This window comes from Thalia democratica, chromosome 4, assembly GCF_965202585.1.
Source record: "Thalia democratica chromosome 4, ktThaDemo2.hap1.1, whole genome shotgun sequence".
Classification (NCBI taxonomy): domain Eukaryota; kingdom Metazoa; phylum Chordata; class Thaliacea; order Salpida; family Salpidae; genus Thalia; species Thalia democratica.
Genome location: NC_139168.1, coordinates 12702549 through 12719789, shown reverse-complemented (window position 1 = coordinate 12719789; position 17241 = coordinate 12702549). Strand labels below are relative to the sequence as shown.

The 17241-nt window shown below is 28.3% G+C and overlaps 1 protein-coding gene across 1 annotated transcript; it reads left to right on the top strand.

Moving 5' to 3' along the window:
- Window positions 1-7464: 7464 nt before the first annotated feature.
- Window positions 7465-16893, top strand: LOC145833027 (dynamin-like GTPase OPA1, mitochondrial). The gene is made up of 11 exons (XM_082940229.1): window positions 7465-8832; window positions 9352-9478; window positions 11888-12032; window positions 12429-12653; window positions 13955-14066; window positions 14258-14438; window positions 14622-14752; window positions 15031-15149; window positions 15242-15445; window positions 15927-16104; window positions 16738-16893. The coding sequence occupies exons 1-11, from the start codon at window positions 7465-7467 to the stop codon at window positions 16891-16893; spliced, it is 2946 nt and encodes a 981-aa protein (XP_082796355.1).
- Window positions 16894-17241: the final 348 nt, after the last annotated feature.

Sequence of the window (17241 nt, the reverse complement as noted above, 5' to 3'; positions counted from 1 at the left end):
CTTGGTGAGACAGATCTAAGTTTTTAAAACCATTGTATCTATATTTGCTAGATTTGCACCGTACTTAAAATCTAGCTAAGATGATACTTACTAAAAAGTTATTACCGGGTTACCACACTTACAGGATATTTATAGTTTTAGGATGACTCAGGACAGCTCAGTTTAACTCAAGATACTTTGATTTATTTTAACCCAACTAACACTTGATAGTTTCGTTTTTATAAAAAACTCAGGATAGTTTTAAACATTTTTTAATAACCTCAGGAAATATTTTTCTAAATTTTGAATGAGGTTTTGTTTCAATATTTTGGTCTCTTATAATCAGTTTTTTTGAAGTTAGATTTTTTATTTACTTTGTAAATTAAAAAATCTTTTCAAAGAGTTTTAAAAAACTCAGATTGACTCAGGACAGTTCAAGATCAATTAGGACAGTTTTTGGTCACTTGAAAAAGTTTTTACTAAAAGAGCAACCCTTTTATGAATGACTTTATTTTTTAGTAGATTTCTCTTTAACTTTTATTGTCATTTGAACTTAATGCCATTCTAAAATGTTATATCTATTGTTGTTGATTTTTTTTAATTGTAAAAAGTTAGTAAAAACAAAAACTATACTTAGGAGAAATGAAATTGCATTAAGAGTTAAAAAGAGAAATTAAGCTTATAACTAAAATGACATCAGTCATAGTTATTAAGGCCATAGGGGGGGGGGGGGTAAACCATGTTTTTTACAAGTTGATCTTATTTTACAGTGTTTTTTCAAAGCTTCAAGATGTTTTTTATCGTTTTAAAAAGTTTGAGTTAATTATTGAGATATGACAAGTCAAAGCCGGGCTGCATAACAGGTTCCCTATGGGAAGGGAAAACTAAAACACAAAAAAAAGACTATTTCATTTAAAATCTATCTCCTCTTGCATTTTTCAAGCAATATTCTTCAAACTTTCACAGTCTAATCTTTATACAATAACAAAAAAAAACGTTACTTTGGAATTAAAAAAATTTTATGTAAAAATTTTTTTTTTGAAAAAAAACACTTTTTTTTTTTAATTTTTGTGATAAAACTTTTTTTTTTTTAAATTACTAAAATTTTAAAGTAAAGTTTTTTTCTTTTATTATAAGGATTGTTTTACTGAAAATTTGAAGAAGATTGCTTGAAAAATAAAGGAGGAGATAGATTTTTAGTGAATTTTTAAATTTCCGAGAAAATTGACCCCAAAAAATTTGCGGTATAAGTTTATATTGGAAAATTTTTACAAATAGTTAAATATCTCAAAAATTAAATGATATTTTTTAATTCTATAAAAACTGGCTTATAGTTTGTACTCAAAGCTTTTATATAAAAGCTAAAGTTAATTTTTGTAAAAAAAATGTTGGACCCCCAACCCCCCCCCTATGGCCTTAACCTAACCTTAGAGCATCATTACCATATTTTGATGAGAAAATTGCCACACATTTACTCATGCATGACATTTTAAGTATAAAAAATAATATTTATTCAACATTCAAAATTCTCTATTTCTGTAATTGTGACTACTCTCTTTTGTGTTAATATGGTGCAAAATAAAACAAAAAACTCTCCTTGAAAATTTTTACAGGGCTGCCACAATGTTTAGACCTATCTGGCTTTTTAAAACTGAGAACAGCTCAAGTTGGCCCAGGCCAAAGCTAGGTTAACACTTTTTCAAGCTGACAAAGGCTTTTTTGGATTTTTTGCAAAACTTAAACTTGGACTTTTTTAAATATCTCAGGACAGTGTTTATGACAGGATTGTCACACACTCAGAGATTCAGGGAAACTATGAATATTTTTTAATTCTTAAAAATCTTGGGATAACTCAGAGAAATTTTTATTTTTGACAAATATCTCAGAATAGTTATAAGATACTTTTTTAAATCTCAGAGTTAGATTTTTTCTAGATCCAGAATAAGATTTATTTGATCTAGATTCCATATTTTGTTATTTTATATACCTTATTTTGTTCAAAAACATGATTTTTATTGATTTTGAAATGCTTATAAATTATTTAGTCTTGCCCCTAGTTCTTCACTCTTCTTAGAAATAACCTAATTTTTAACAGTTTTAAAACATGTTTTAAACAAGTTTTAAAACTGCTAGTTTTAAACAGGGTTGCCACCAAACCTGAAATCCTAGAAAAGCCTAGAGTTAAAAATTTAGGCGATAGAAACTTGATAAGAAAAATAAAAAAAAAAACCTGGAATTTTGAACAAAAACTCAAAAACCTGGAAAAACTTGAATCTTAAAACAAATTTTACATGTCAAGATTCTGATTTGACACAAAAAAAATTTGTAGTCATCTAAAAAAAATAGTTAAAAAACATACTTTAAGTGGCTTTACAGTATCTTTACAATGTTGTTATACTACTTGAAATAGTTTTTAACCTTCAACTTAACTTTAAACTAAAATGGACCCAAAAGCTTGTACTTTTTAATACCTGGAAGAAATTTCTCAAAAACCAGTGGCAACCCTGTTGAAATCTGAAATTATTACTTATTATTAGATGAGTTTATTCATGCAAGTGCTTTATGTGGTAAGATAAAAGTTAATCAAAAAAAATTAAATCTTATTATGTATAAAGTCAACTTAAAATGGTTATATAAAAATATTCAGTTTTTATTATAGCAACACTTAAATTTATTAATTAAGAAAAGTTGTTTTTAAGGGTTTTAACAAACTCAGGATGACTCAGGACAGTTTAGGGTCATTCAGAATGGTATTTATTCAGTTTTTTTGACTCAAAGAGTGGCATCCCTGAGTTTTAATAATACTAGATGGAAAATTTTTTTTTAATTTTAATTGATTTAAGCTTCTAATGTTAAACCTTTGAAACCAGTATTTCTCACAACATTAGTCAACATCTAATGCAGAAGCATACATATATAACCTTCCTTTTAATCATTAAGAAGAAAAATGGACATGAAGTATAAATATACCTTGAATCAAAAGCAAAATAAATATTAAGGATTTAAAATAAATTTTGTGATGACTCAGGGTAGTTTTTGATCACGTTAGCAGTTTTTCTGACTGAAAGAGTGACAACCCTGTTAAGATTTAAAAGTTTTATTTTTAAATTTTAAGTTAATCTTTAAAAATATTTAGCATTTTGTTATTAATATAGTATTCTAAAGTACTCAAAATTGATTCAGAGTTGCCATTTTACCTGGAACTACCTTGAATTCTAAAACTTAGATAAAAAAACAAGAAAATTCTTGGATTTGATACAATTTGAAAAAAACTAGTATGTTGAACAATTTTTTTGTTGAACAAGTAGTTATTTCTAATAAATATTAGAAAAAAAAATTATGTACAAAAAGAAAAATTTATATTATTCAGAGTTTTATTTATACAAACACAAGGAATTTAGTACTATATTTATACTATTTAAAACACTTTTACCTTAAATTCAATTTTTTTCTAAAAATGTACTTGAAAAAATCTTGAACAAATTTTTTAAAAACCAGTGACTGTGATGCTGATCACCAGCAAATTTGTCCATTTTTTGCCTTATATTACTTTTTTACTATCTTTCCTCGAACTTAGCCTGGCTTAGACTAGTTTGATGTGCTGCATGCTAGCTTTTGGTCACTCAAATGCATGTTGGAATTTTTTGTTTAAAGTAGTAATAAATTTTGATTACAAAAAAAAAGACAAATAAAACTAATAGTAACATGTTTCATAAAGTTATTTATTTAATATCTTTAAATACTTGGTGTAGACTAGTAATAAAAGTATAAATATAAATGATAGTTTAACATGTATAAATTTTATTAAATATCTATCCTGCTGTAGTATACTTTTAATATCTATTAAATTTATATGTGAGTAGTAAAGCATATTTTACACAAAACCTGGAATCCTGGAAAAACCTGGGATTTAAAAATTTGTGCTACAAAAAGCTGTAGTTTCAGAACTTTTGAAAAAACCAATAAAGACCTGGAATTTTAATAAAAATCACTAAAAAACCTAGAATTTTAAACCATTTTTTTCTTGTTAAGTGGTAAAATTTTGACTTGAACTAATAAATCTTTACTCACATTAATAATTTTTTTTGTCATCATCAAAACCTTTTTATTAAAATTCACATTTAAAGTAGCTTTACACCATCTTTTCAACGTTGTTACAGTAATTACCACAGTTATTTACCTCAACTTAACTATAAATTAAAAGTAAACCCAAAAACGTGTACTTTTAAAAACCTGGAAGAAATTTCTCAAAAACAAGTGGCAACCTGATTTTTACAATTTGTTATTTTACAGTCTTTAACCGAGATATATGTTGCTTTTGCTGTTTTTAAAAATCATGATAACTTATGAGAGTAATGCACTATGACTGATAGTTCAATATATACATCATTAAGGAGCATGTCAAATTAGTAAGAATACTTTTTAATTTAAATTTTATCTTTTCAACATTTTTAAGCAGTATTTTTTAATTAGTTTTGCAGTTATTGTGTAGAAATTAAAATGTTTAAAAGTTTTTTACCAAAGACTTTTTCAACTCAATTTTTTATTCATAGTTTTATTATATTTTGTTCAGGTAACAAAGGAATTATGCAAAGAACACTCAAAAGTGCAAGCTATACATTTTTAGAGTTTGAAGTATCATGAGTTTTTTAAATTTTTTATAAGTACTCTGTAATTGTTGGTAACAAAAATCTAAAAAATTGGCACTCTTTTTATTGAAGTTTTTAGGGTTACCACATACTCATGATAACTCAAGCCAGTATAATTTTTTATAAAATACTCAAGATAGTTTTAAGTTTTCTGAAAATCTCTGGCCAACTATTTTTTCTGATTGAATGAGATTTATTTATTTTTTTTAGTTTTTTCATAACCTATATTATAGCAAAACTTATATTTATTAATTAAAACAAGTTGTTTTTAAGGGTTTTAACAAACTCAGGATGACTCAGGACAGTTTAGGGTCATTCAGAATGGTATTTATTCAGTTTTTTTGACTCAAAGAGTGGCATCCCTGAGTTTTAATAATACTAGATGGAAAAATATACAAGTTTTGTAAACAAAAATATTTTTTATTGATTAACTAATGCATGAAGTTTCTTATAAAATTAATGTTCAAAGATATTGTTTTAACATAAAGCTAATTGCCAGGCAAAATAGTATATAATGAATCTTTACATAAATTAGTTGTGAATAAAACATGTTTTTTTTACTAAATTTTTTATAATCATATTTTTTAGTCAAGAAAACTGATGCACTTACAATATAACTTGAAGTTTTTTTTTTGTAAATTTAAATATTTAAAGCTCAGTAAAAATGACAAAGATACAATATCTGGATAAGTTCTAAAAAATTTCAAACTTTTAATATGATTTTATAGAAGTAATTTTGTTTAAGAGTCTTATGTAAATGTATAATTAAAAGTTTGATTAATTGCTTGCAACTTAAGAAAATAACATTTACTACTGTTTATATATTAACCTATATGTCTTAAAACATGGCTTAAAATAAGTTGATCTTAAAAAGTATCTGCTAGTTTAAATACAAATCTGTATTTAAGATCTTTTTCTGAGAAACTAGTTTTAACCACATTTATTTTTAGTGCCTCCTAAATTTGTTTTAAAATAAGTTCAAAGCTGATTTTATTTGTTTGGTTAGAGTAGATAAAGCTTGCAACTTTAGACCTTTTTGCCAGAAAATTTAAAATAAAACTTTACATAAACTTTTTTATTTTAAATTTGTTTTATCATAGTTTTGTATTTATATGATTTAACCAAATTAAATTACCATATTAAACTAATTTAGTATTAAAATTCAAATAACTAGTAATAATTTTTTTTAATTTGTTTCATTTAGCCATGTAAAATATCTTTATATTACTCATAAAGTTTTTCCCTTCTAGGATATTTTTTGTTTTGGCTTTAACTTCTTTGCAATTTGATAACTTAAAGCTGTTTTAAACTCTCTAGGGTTGCCACACACTCAGGATGCTTAGGATATTTAAGATGTTTTGAAAATCTATGGATTACTCAAGACAACTAGGAATAATATAGTCTTTTTTAGCTGAGGGTTATTCAGGATAGTTTTGTTTTTATAAAACAACTCAGGATATTTTCAAGAGTTTAGAAAAATTTCAGGACATTTTACTAGATCTTGAATAAAGTTTAGTTGATCAAGTTTCAATATTTAGTTATTTATAAACTTCTAAATACTCAAACATAAAACGTAGAATTTTTTTTTACCATTTCTAAAAAAAAACTTGAGATATAAATAGTTTTACCAAAGGGTTGAAATACTTGTTTAAAGATTGTTGAGATACTTGTTATAAGATCTCAGGATAACTTATAGTTTTGGTTGCACAAGACAGTTTTTAGTCACTCAAAATAGTTTTTTGACTTTTAAAGTTTATTTTAAATGTGCTTATTCTTAGCAGATGCCAAATAGATTTACACTAAATTGTGTCTATGTTTTAACCAGTAGTTATTCCTTTTTTTATAATTGTAAGTTATCTATTTTTTAGCATAAAAATATATAGTAAACTTAATACTTTTTCTAATTTTTATGACAATTTAGTGATTTTCATTTATTAAGCAGTATATTTAGTAAATTTATTGGTCATTAAGTTATAATTAAAAACTAAAAACAATTTTTAACTAATGAAAAATAACCTTCGACTTTTAAGCATACTTTGATTTTATTGTTTGTGCCTTTTTTTGGGAAAAGAAAACTTAATTAGGTATATAAAAAAGCTCCTTTTAGATTAGCAGTAAAGTCAATACACTAAAGCTAAACAACAGTTTTTTGTAATTTAATTTGCTGAATATTATAAAACATTTACTTCTTTTGTAGTTTATACAGAGCAGTTCCCACTTCTAATGGTTCATTTTAGATCAGGGATTCCCAAAGTGGGCCGTCTAGTTATAATTTAGAGCTTACACTTGATATTCTGAAGTTGACAGTATAAAGCAAAAATAAAAGTTCTTAGGCACACTGGATTGTAGTTTTGAAACTTATACTGGATACCGGGTTCCCAAAATTAGCCAATTTCGATTTTAAAACTATTTTTTAAGAGAGGGTTATAACTTCTTCAATTTGTTTAAAGGGGACTTAATAAAAAAAAAGCTTGGGAAACTTTTCTTTAGATATTTTCAAAATTAACAAAAAAAGAACAACATTTTTTTTGATAATATTTAATTATCAAAAAATATTATTTTTCTCTGAATTTTACTTTTTTACCAGTGCAGAACCAGTATTTTACTATATATTCAACTGTTTATGATAGTTTTTTTTTAAGCTAAAAGTTAAATTAAGCCTTTTTTTAATAACTCAATAGGCCTTTGGTTCTTGTCTTATATATTGATCTACTAAATGCTGCTCATACTGTAGTTAATTAAAATTTTAAATAATTTTATCTTAAACATTCTTTTGTCTATAAAATTAAACTCATTTATTAAAGTAACCTTCATTACAGTAAACTAAGTGACAATTATGAGATTTGGTAATTTAGCAAAAGCTGTTCAAAATGTGAGCTCCCAAAAGTTCAAAAAGATACCCATAAGAAACTTAGCAGCACTTAACAACCAAAGGAAGACTCTAGGAGTCAAACCAGAGGACAGCAAGAAAAACATTGTAGCCAAACCAGAGGGCAGAGAGGTGGTCCAAATGCAGTATTCAATGATGGGACCGACTATGGTGTTTGCAAGAGTAGTGCTCAGTCAACTTGTGCAGCCAAGAAACTGGATTATTGGTGGCTTCTGCACATCGGCTTACTATGTGGACTCAAAGCTCCAAAGTTTCAAAAACAGCACCCAGGAAAAATTTCAGTGGTACCTTGACAGTAAAGAAATGCTCAAGTCAAAGTTTTTGGACGCAAAAGAAAACAACAAGGACTTGTTGAGCAAGCTACATTCAAAGTATGAAGATTCAAAAGGAGATTATAAAGAAAAGTATGATGACTTCAAAAAGACATTGTTACCAATGTCAGCTGTGATGTTCTCATTGTTTAATTTCAATGGCAATGACGAAGTAGATCCTAATAGTTTGACATCTCAAGGAATGTCTCTTAAGCTACCTAGTCTGCCAGTTGATAATGAAACAAGTAAAGAGACAGAGGAAAGTCAAGAGCATTTGACAATGGACCAGCTGGTCATGAAAAATAAAATTTTGGAAGAAAGAATGAAAGAGGTCCGTGAGCAGGAACAAGCTCTCAAAAAAGAAAAAGAAAGAATCGCAAATGAGAAAAAGTCCTTTGAAGAAAAATGCAAAAAGGGAACTTCGGTAGACAGTGAAAAAGAGAAAGATAATAAAGACACTGCAAGAAGCGCCAAGAAGACACTCATTGACATGTACTCTGAAGTTCTAGACGACCTCTCCAACTTTGACAGCAACTACAACACCCAGGACCATCTACCCAGGGTTGTTGTGGTGGGAGACCAGAGTGCTGGAAAGACCAGTGTGCTGGAAATGATCGTCCAAGCAAGGATATTTCCCCGGGGTGCAGGAGAAATGATGACTAGGTCGCCAGTGAAAGTGACGCTCAGTGAGGGCCCTGACCACGTTGCCCAGTTCAAGGACAGCTCCAGGAAGTTTGACCTGACCAAGGAATCTGATTTAAAAGATTTGAGGAGAGAAATAGAATTGAGGATGAAGTCCATTTGCTCTGGCAAGAACACTGTATCCAGTGAGACTATCAGCCTGACAGTGAAGGGACCAAACTTGAGAAGAATGGTTTTGGTTGACTTGCCAGGGATGATCAACACTGTCACACATGGCATGGCCAAAGACACCAAGGAGTCAATCTTGAAGATCAGCCGGCAACACATGGAAAACCCCAACTCAATTATTCTGTGTGTTCAGGTAAAAAAAAATTGTAGTTGTTTTTTTTTATGGTGACTCCATATAACAGCTTAGCATTTTTAAGTCTATAGAAACTAACTAGCTTAATAATTTTCTCTAAATTGAATAAAAAACATTAATAAAGTAGACTGAAATATTTCATAGCATTTAAGTTTTAGTAAACATAAATTTTACAGTTTTATAATGATAAAAAATACTTTTTTCAAAAAACTTTTTAATATAAGTTAATACATTTAAACTAAGGTAGTCTGTTAAACAAAAATTACTTTTCTTTTTATTAAAGAAAAAGGAAAGTTGGCAAAAGTCTTCAGAGCTGAAGCCTGGACTTTCATGTGCCGCTAGCCGATGCTCATACTTTTTTAACAACAGTTTATGATCATTTCATGTGGGTCACCAAAAAACAAGCTCTCAGTAGACTGGGATCTAGGTTTCACTTTTGTTGAAACTCAACAGTCAGTCATAACTGTTTTTTTTAAATTATTTACAGTTAAAATTTAACAAGTGTGAAAAAATTAACAGGACGGATCTGTAGATGCAGAACTGAGTCTTGTAACAGACACTGTCAACAAAGTCGACCCAGAAGGTAAAAGAACCATATTTGTTTTGACGAAAGCTGACAAAGCCGAATTTGAGACTAGTAAGCCAGGTGAGAAATAATTTGTAGTCAGTATAATTGTACCATTTGTTATAAAAAACTAATTAAGTTGGGTAAAAAATAAATAAAACATTCTTTTATTCCTTATTATAGCCCAATGAGAGTAATTTAATTTTTGAGCAAGTTTTACAATAAATTTTATCCTCCTTATACTTTTTGAGTCGTTTAAATTTTAAAGGTTAATATAACTTATTTTTTATAAAGTACTTTATAATTCATGCATCACGCTACTAATTGAGAGGCAACATTGTTTTTGAAGTTTATATAAATAAACTTACCCTGTAATATAATTAGCTTTAATTAAAAAAATCTTAATTACAAAATGTACAAAAATGATGCAAACATTTACTTTTTAAACATTGCTTAATTTTTTTTTATTTTAGAGTAGTGGTTTACTATAAGTATGTTGATAATTTAAGATTAAACAAAAAAATAAAAATTTAAATTAAACTAAACCTAGAATACTAAGATAATCATATTTTAATAAGAACATAATCAAGATACTCCCTAAATAAAAACTTTATTCAAAACTTGACTACTTATATATAAGTTAAACTAAGTACCCAAGTATAAATAAAGTGATAGTTGTTTATTAAGGCCATAGAGGGGATTAGCCGTGTTTTTTACAAGTTGGTCTTATTTTTTAGTGTTTTTTCTAAGCTTCAAGATGCTTTTTATCGTTTAAAAAAATTCAAACTGTTTTATGAGATATGACCAGTCAAAGTCAGGCCGCATAACAGCTTCCCTATGGGAAGGGAAAACTAAAACATTGAAAAAATAATATTTTATTTAAAATCTATCTCCTCCTACTTTTTCTAAGCAATCTTCTTCAAACTTTCACAGTCTAATCTTTATACAATAACAAAAAAAAAACGTTACTTTAGAATAAAAAATTTTTTTATTAAATTTTTTTTTTTTGAAAAAAAGAACACTTTATTTTAATTTTTGTGATAATTTTTTTTTTTAATTATTAAAACTCATAAGGCCATAGAGGGGGGTAGAAGCCATTTTTTGACCAAAAATAACATATAGACTTATATTATAGTAAATTTCATAATCTTTCAGATGCTTTTTTTAGATTTAAAAAATATAAAGTAACTATTTTTTTATGACCGGTTATATAAAGGGTTGTCTTTACAAAGGGTATATAAAGGGTAACTTTAAAGCCGTTTTTCTCGAGTTTTTAAAAACGGGCTTTAAAATCTATCTTCTCCTTCATTTTTCAAGCAATCTTCTTCAAATTTTCAGGAAATGTTCCTTACATTATGAGAAAAAAACGTTATTTGTGAATTTTAATAATTTAAAAAAATAAAAATTTTATGACAAAAATAAAAATAAAAAAGTGATTTTTTATCAAAAAAATTTTTTTTTTTCAAAAAAAAGGTATTTTTACTTAAAATTTTTCAAAGTCACAAATAACGTTTTTTTGTTATAGTATAAAAAATAGACTGTGAAAGTTTGAAGAAGATTGCTTAAAAAATGAAGGAGGAGATAGATTTTGAATGCATTAGTCTTTTTTCGCCGTTTTAGTTTTTCCTTCCCCATAAGGAACCTGTTATGCGGCCCGACTTTGGCCGGTCATATCTCAAAAACTAATTCGAATTTTTAAAAACGGTAAAAAGCAACTTGAAGCTTAGTAAAAACTCTATAAAATAAGATCAACTTGTAAAAAACATGGCCTACCCCCCCCTATGGCCATAAGTATTGTTTTTTCTTAATATAAGGAACATTTTCTGAAAATTTGAAGAAGATTGCTTGAAAAATGAAGGAGGAGATAGATCTTTAGTGAATTTTAAAGTTTCCAAGAAAATTGACCCCAAAAAATGTGCGTTCCATACGTTTGTATTGGAGACTTTTTACAAAAAATTAAATATCTTAAAAGTTAAATTATAATTTTTAATTCTATAAAAATTGGCTTATAGTTTGTATTTAAAGCTTTCATTTAAAAGCCAAATTTAATTTTTGTAAAAAAAAGTGTTGGACCCCCCTATGGCCTTATTATTATATAAGTTTTGTAATTTTATATATATAATATATTTTAAAGCCTTAAACAAAAGTTTTACTAGTTATTAAAGAGGTAAGGCAAGAAAATAAAAAGTTTTGTTATTCTGTTGTTATACACAATATTTATAAGCATAAATAAAATGTTGTGAATTTTTGTGCAAAGAAAGCTTTTGCAATAATAAACAAATGCAACCAAGAGTAGGTGTTAGATACAAATAAATTCTTATAAATTAAATAATATTGAAATATAGTATTTAATTAAAAAATTATTATTATTTTATTAAGCTTACACCTAAACGGTTCCAAAAATAACCGTAAGTTTTTCTTTTTTATTGTTTCTCTTGCAACAGCGACTGGTAAGTTGCTATTCATATTGTTACATAACAATAATCAAAGGTCGGATTCAGAAGATATTGAACGGTCAGTTGCTGCCAATGAAGGCACTGGGTTACTTTGCAGTTGTGACCGGAATGCCAGACGGTGATGACCAGCAAATTGACAAGATCAAGCAGTACGAAGCTGAATTCTTTGAAAACTCCAGGTAATTTCAGTGTTTGATACAAAAATTGAATTCTGCTGTATTAAGTATTTTTAATCATGAACCGTTGTTGAAAAGTCCTTTGTAATTTCTTAGTTTAAATTATTTATAAGTCAAAAAGCGTTTAATGTTTTGGTTATTTTCAAATCCGTTCTTTTATTTCTTTTTTTTTCTACTTAATTTAATTAGTAATACTTAAAGCATAGTCCTATTCATATACTATTGCATCTATACATCTATTTTATCACTACAATTAGTTGCAACAAAATGCACTCAAGTACTAAAAGCAAAAGAAAAAGTTCAGTTCTTTCTTTTAAAAGTTTTGTTATATTCACTGCTTCACTTTAGTATTCAATTTAGATTTTATGTTTTAAATGTTGTAATATTTTTTATCAACAGCTTGTTCGGCAACTTGTCGCGGAGAGGCATCCTGGAAAAATCTCAGCTGACAACATCGAACCTGAGCGTTTGTGTGAGCGACTGCTTCTGGAAGATGGTGAAGGAATCGGTGGAACAGCAGGCCGACATGTTCAAGGCGCAGAGGTTCAACCTGGAGACGGAGTGGAAGAACAACTTCAACAAGTACAGGGAACTCAACAGGGACGAACTGTTCGAAAAAGCCAGGTGAGAAGAAAATTACTTCAGGGTTGCCACAAACTCTAGCTACTCAGGATAGTTATTTTTCCTTAATCCGAGGGTAGTATTTTGAGAGAAATAGTTTTTACTAGCTTCAGGTGGAAAGTTTTTTTTGAGATTAAATCAGGGTTGCCACACACTTATACTAATCAGGATGGTTCTTAAAAAACTCAACCCAACTTATGCTAACTAAAAACTTTTTGACAAAATTAAATTGACTTAAGATTATTTGAATATTTTTGTAAAACGCAGGTTTGTTTGAAATATTTTTTTAAGTACCAGGGTAGTTTTCTATGACTTTAAATGGCTATTATTTTGATTTAGCTGAACAGGGACGAATTGTTTGAAAAGGCTAGGTGGATAAGAGCTTTGTTTTATAAAATTTTATATCAATGTTAACAACCACAATGTCATCTTTTAAGTTTGTCAACTTTGTATTTCATAAGTTCTTACTTGTTCCTTACAGATGGTCTTCTTATTTCTAGAGTATTATCTCAGCTACACCATACACTTAATTTCTATGTTATACTTATTTTTACAGCTTATGTTGTTATTAGTGTTAATAATTGTTCTTAAATTGCTAAATTTTGTTAACTGTCAACATTTTGTATCAATATTAACAAGCATAATGCCAAAAGGGTTTAATTTGTCCACTTTGGTTCTTGCAAGTTTTTACTTGTTCTTACATGTGATCTTTTTTAGTAAGTTTTCAGGGTTGCCACTTTACCTGGAATCCTGGAAAAACCTGGAATTTGACAATTTAGGCAAAAAAAAGCCTGGAAAAACCTTAAATTTGAGAAATTTTGAAAAAAACTGGGCATTTGAACAAAAATCACTTAAAAAACCTCGAATTTTAACAATTTTCACATGTTCAGTAGTAAAATTTACAAATCAAAAAATTTTGTCATCATCAAATTTATTTTTATCAAAAAACATATTTTAAGGAGCTTTACATTATCTTTTCAATGTTTAAATACTATTTAACACAGTTTTTTACCTTAAACTTAACTGTAAACTAAAAATAGACCCAAAAATGTGTACTTTTGAAAACCTTGAAGAAATTTGGAAAACCTGGAAAAAATTTGGAAAAAACGAGTGGCAACCCTGAGTTTTGGCTCAGCTACCAGACAATTTCTTTGCTGTATTTGTTATAATAATTACAACTTATTTTTTAACTTGCTGAATGTTGTAAATTCATTCTGCAAAGTAAAACTCACATCTTAATATACAATTAAACACCTAACTGAATTTAATGAAGTTATAAACACTAGTTTTAATAATTGAAACAGGAACGAGATATTAGATGATATGCATCAACTAACGATCATCGCACCACAAACATGGGAGAAAACACTTCATAACAATTTGTGGCAGGCTGTAAGCGACCACGTCATCAACCAGGTTTGAATTGTTTCCTGTCATATTAGTCTAAAAAATAGATAAATATTTTTATTTTGAAATAATAATTGAACAAATCAAATTTTTATACAAATCACGCTAGGATAGTATCACCTTAGCCTAATTTTGCAACTTATAAATGTAATTTAAATTAAAAACGACAATTTAAATTTTTTCTTTCACCATCATCACAGGTGTACCTACCAGCGGCGCAGGAAAACGACCCGGGCAAGTTTAACACGCAGGTGGAAATAAAATTGAAGGAGTGGAGCCGAAAGCTGCTTCCTGAAACTGCAATCAAAATAGCCAAGCAGACCCTCACCGCCGAATTCGTGCAAATACTGACCAATGACAGCGAAGCCAATGAACAAAGCGGTTCGTTTTGCATAAAGAAAATAATTTAAAAAAAACTTTATATTTCTAAGCAATAGTAGCTGAAGTAAATTGATAAAAGTAATATTGAATTAAATTATCAATTAATTAAGCCTTTAAAGCTTGCGCAAAAAGACTGCCAGTATGCATCCAAAAATTTTTGTAAAAAAATTAAAATTCAAACAGGCAACGACTTCAGCAAGCTGAGGAACAGGCTCTGTGACGTCATAATTAAGCGCAACGACAACCAGCAGTTCCTGAAGGATTTCGCCGAACCGCTCAAAAACATAATCGACTTCGTCATGCAAGACAAAAAGGTTAGAGAGAAACTTCTTGTGTTTGAATACTTTAGCAATAAAAAATCTGAAACGATATCAAATATAAATGCCAAGGCACACATCTAGTATGAAAGTTTATAATAATAAAATGAGATACAGTTCAATTATTCTATAATTATTTATAGTTGGTATAAACATTAGTTTTAGTAAATTAGTTTATAGCATATACTGTTGGAATGTGAACTTAATTTCTAGTTTGTATCATTTTCAACTAACAAATATTTTAAATATCAGAGTTTTTAAATTATTCTGCGCAGGTGCGGGGTAGTAACCAGTGGATGGAAGCTGCAGGTTTCATGCAACTAAACCTGATCGAGATGAAGAAGGAATTGGAGGATGAGATGGAGAAGAGCATCGGCCCCAACTGGTACACGCGGTCAGTCGGTTTTGTTTGAAATATACAAACATTAAAATAATGTAAGATTTGTTACATCGTTTCAAATAATGAAAAAACAAATCTTGACACAGTTGGAGTGAGTGGAAGAAGAGGAGCAAAACTCAGCAGCGAAACCTGGCGGTGAAGCACCAGCTAGAAGAAATGTTTCCGCATGGGGGCAGTAAAGAGCTGTCACAAGTTGAATTGTCCACTGTCACGACCAACTTGCTGTCGAAGGGATACAAGGAAATTGAAGAAGAAGACGTGAAAGATATGTGGCAACTTTTGAACAAGAGGTTTGTTTAATCACACTGTTTTGATTTTACTTATCTTTTTATTTATTTACTTTTATATAATTTTAAATAATTTTGTTTTACTTTGAAAATACTTCTTAATTAGTATTATTTTAAGAATAATTTTTTAAACTGTACATTTATACTGTCCTTTTTTTTATGAACCAATATAACCCTAAATTATATTGTTTTCTGAAGACTTGAAAGCTTCAAGTTTACTTCTTATAAACTCTGTAGTAATTATTAAGCTTTATTTTTTTAAATTGTACTGCAAAAACCAAAAATCTGTTTAGTTTTTGGCTATTTTTAATCTTAAAATTTTCATTTAAGTAAATTACGTACAACAATAAAATACGGTAATCAGCAAGACAAATTTCAAATATTTCAAAACACACCAAGTGCTTGCTTAAGGACGCTTTGCGTGAATACTTATTAGTTACTGCTTTTTTAATTATCTTCAGTACAAATATTTAAACTTTAACAGCCACTTGCTTCAATCCGCCCTCCAAAACTGCTCGGAGTGCCGCTACTCCCGCCACTCGTCATCAGCTGACTGCAGTGACGTCATACTGTTCTGGCGAATCAGGCGGATGCTGGTGATTGCCAGCAACGCGTTGAGGCAGCAGCTGATGAACAGCGAAGCGCAGAGACTTGAAAACGAGGTTTGGCTTTTTTAAATAACTTTATTTTTTTTGTTCATTTTATTACATTATTGTAAAATTATTTGGAAGGTTAATGTTAAATATTTCATAAATATTAGTGAGGCAAAATACTCATAACGAGGTTCGTTTGTATTACTTTATCATCCTAATACTTTTAAAAATATTTAGCTCAAGTTTAATAGCTTACAGTTAAATATTACATAAATATTAACGGGGCACAACGATTTATAACTTAGTTCATTTGTTAAATATTTTGTTTAACAGAAAGTGTCTTTTTCATAGTCAATTTCCAAAATAAATCTAGGGGTAGAAAATCAGTATATATATCTGGTATTAAAATTAAATTCTAACATTTAACTTCTAAAATCAAACTTTATTAATTTAAAGTTAAAATTGGTGTTGTACTATTTTAACGTTAATTTTTTAACATAGCTGTGATTTAATAAATAATTACAAAAGTTAAATATTTTGTTTGACAACAAATTTTTAACCAAACAGTTTCAAATAGCGTACTGATATTATCCGAACTGGGAGATTTTTCCAAAATCTTGTAATTTAGCTTATATATTTTACATTTATATATATATAGTCAATTGTTCAATGTTTTATCATTTAAAAAGTAAAATGTTGAAGGTGAAAGAAGTTTTGGAGGAAATGTCGAAGAACAGTGAGATGAAGACGGAACTGATAGTCGGTAAGAAAGTTCAGTTGGCAGAAGAAATGAGAAAAGTGCGCCAAATACAAAACAAATTGGAGCTTTTCATTCAAGCCCTCAAAAAAGAACCTTAACTTAATGTTGATGCGCAAAAGTGAAAAGTTCAGACCGGGACGTTTTGTTTTATTTGTTTAAAGGATTCTTAAAAATTATTGTGGTTAAATGGAATTTTGAGTTAAATTAGTTTTGTCCTTTGTATAAGTACTATATGTTGTAGTTTCTTTTTATAGAATATATATTAGCAATTTGAGTAAAATTTATTAAATTTGGTTTAATATTTTTTATTGGTTTGCTTGTTAATTACTTTTTAGCCAAATTACTTTTCTAGTTTAACTGATAATATTTAAATTAATAAATTAACAACACATTGAAACGAGTTAAAATGAAATTTTATTTAAATAAACGCTTCAAATGATTTGTTT

Coding starts and splice junctions, on each gene's coding strand:
- LOC145833027 (XM_082940229.1), top strand. CDS start 7,465: ATGAGATTTGGTAATTTAGCAAAAGCTGTTCAAAATGTGAGCTCCCAA. Junction 8,833..9,351: donor CAATTATTCTGTGTGTTCAG/GTAAAAAAAAAT, acceptor AAAAATTAACAG/GACGGATCTGTAGATGCAGA. Junction 15,446..15,926: donor TGGCAACTTTTGAACAAGAG/GTTTGTTTAATC, acceptor AAACTTTAACAG/CCACTTGCTTCAATCCGCCC.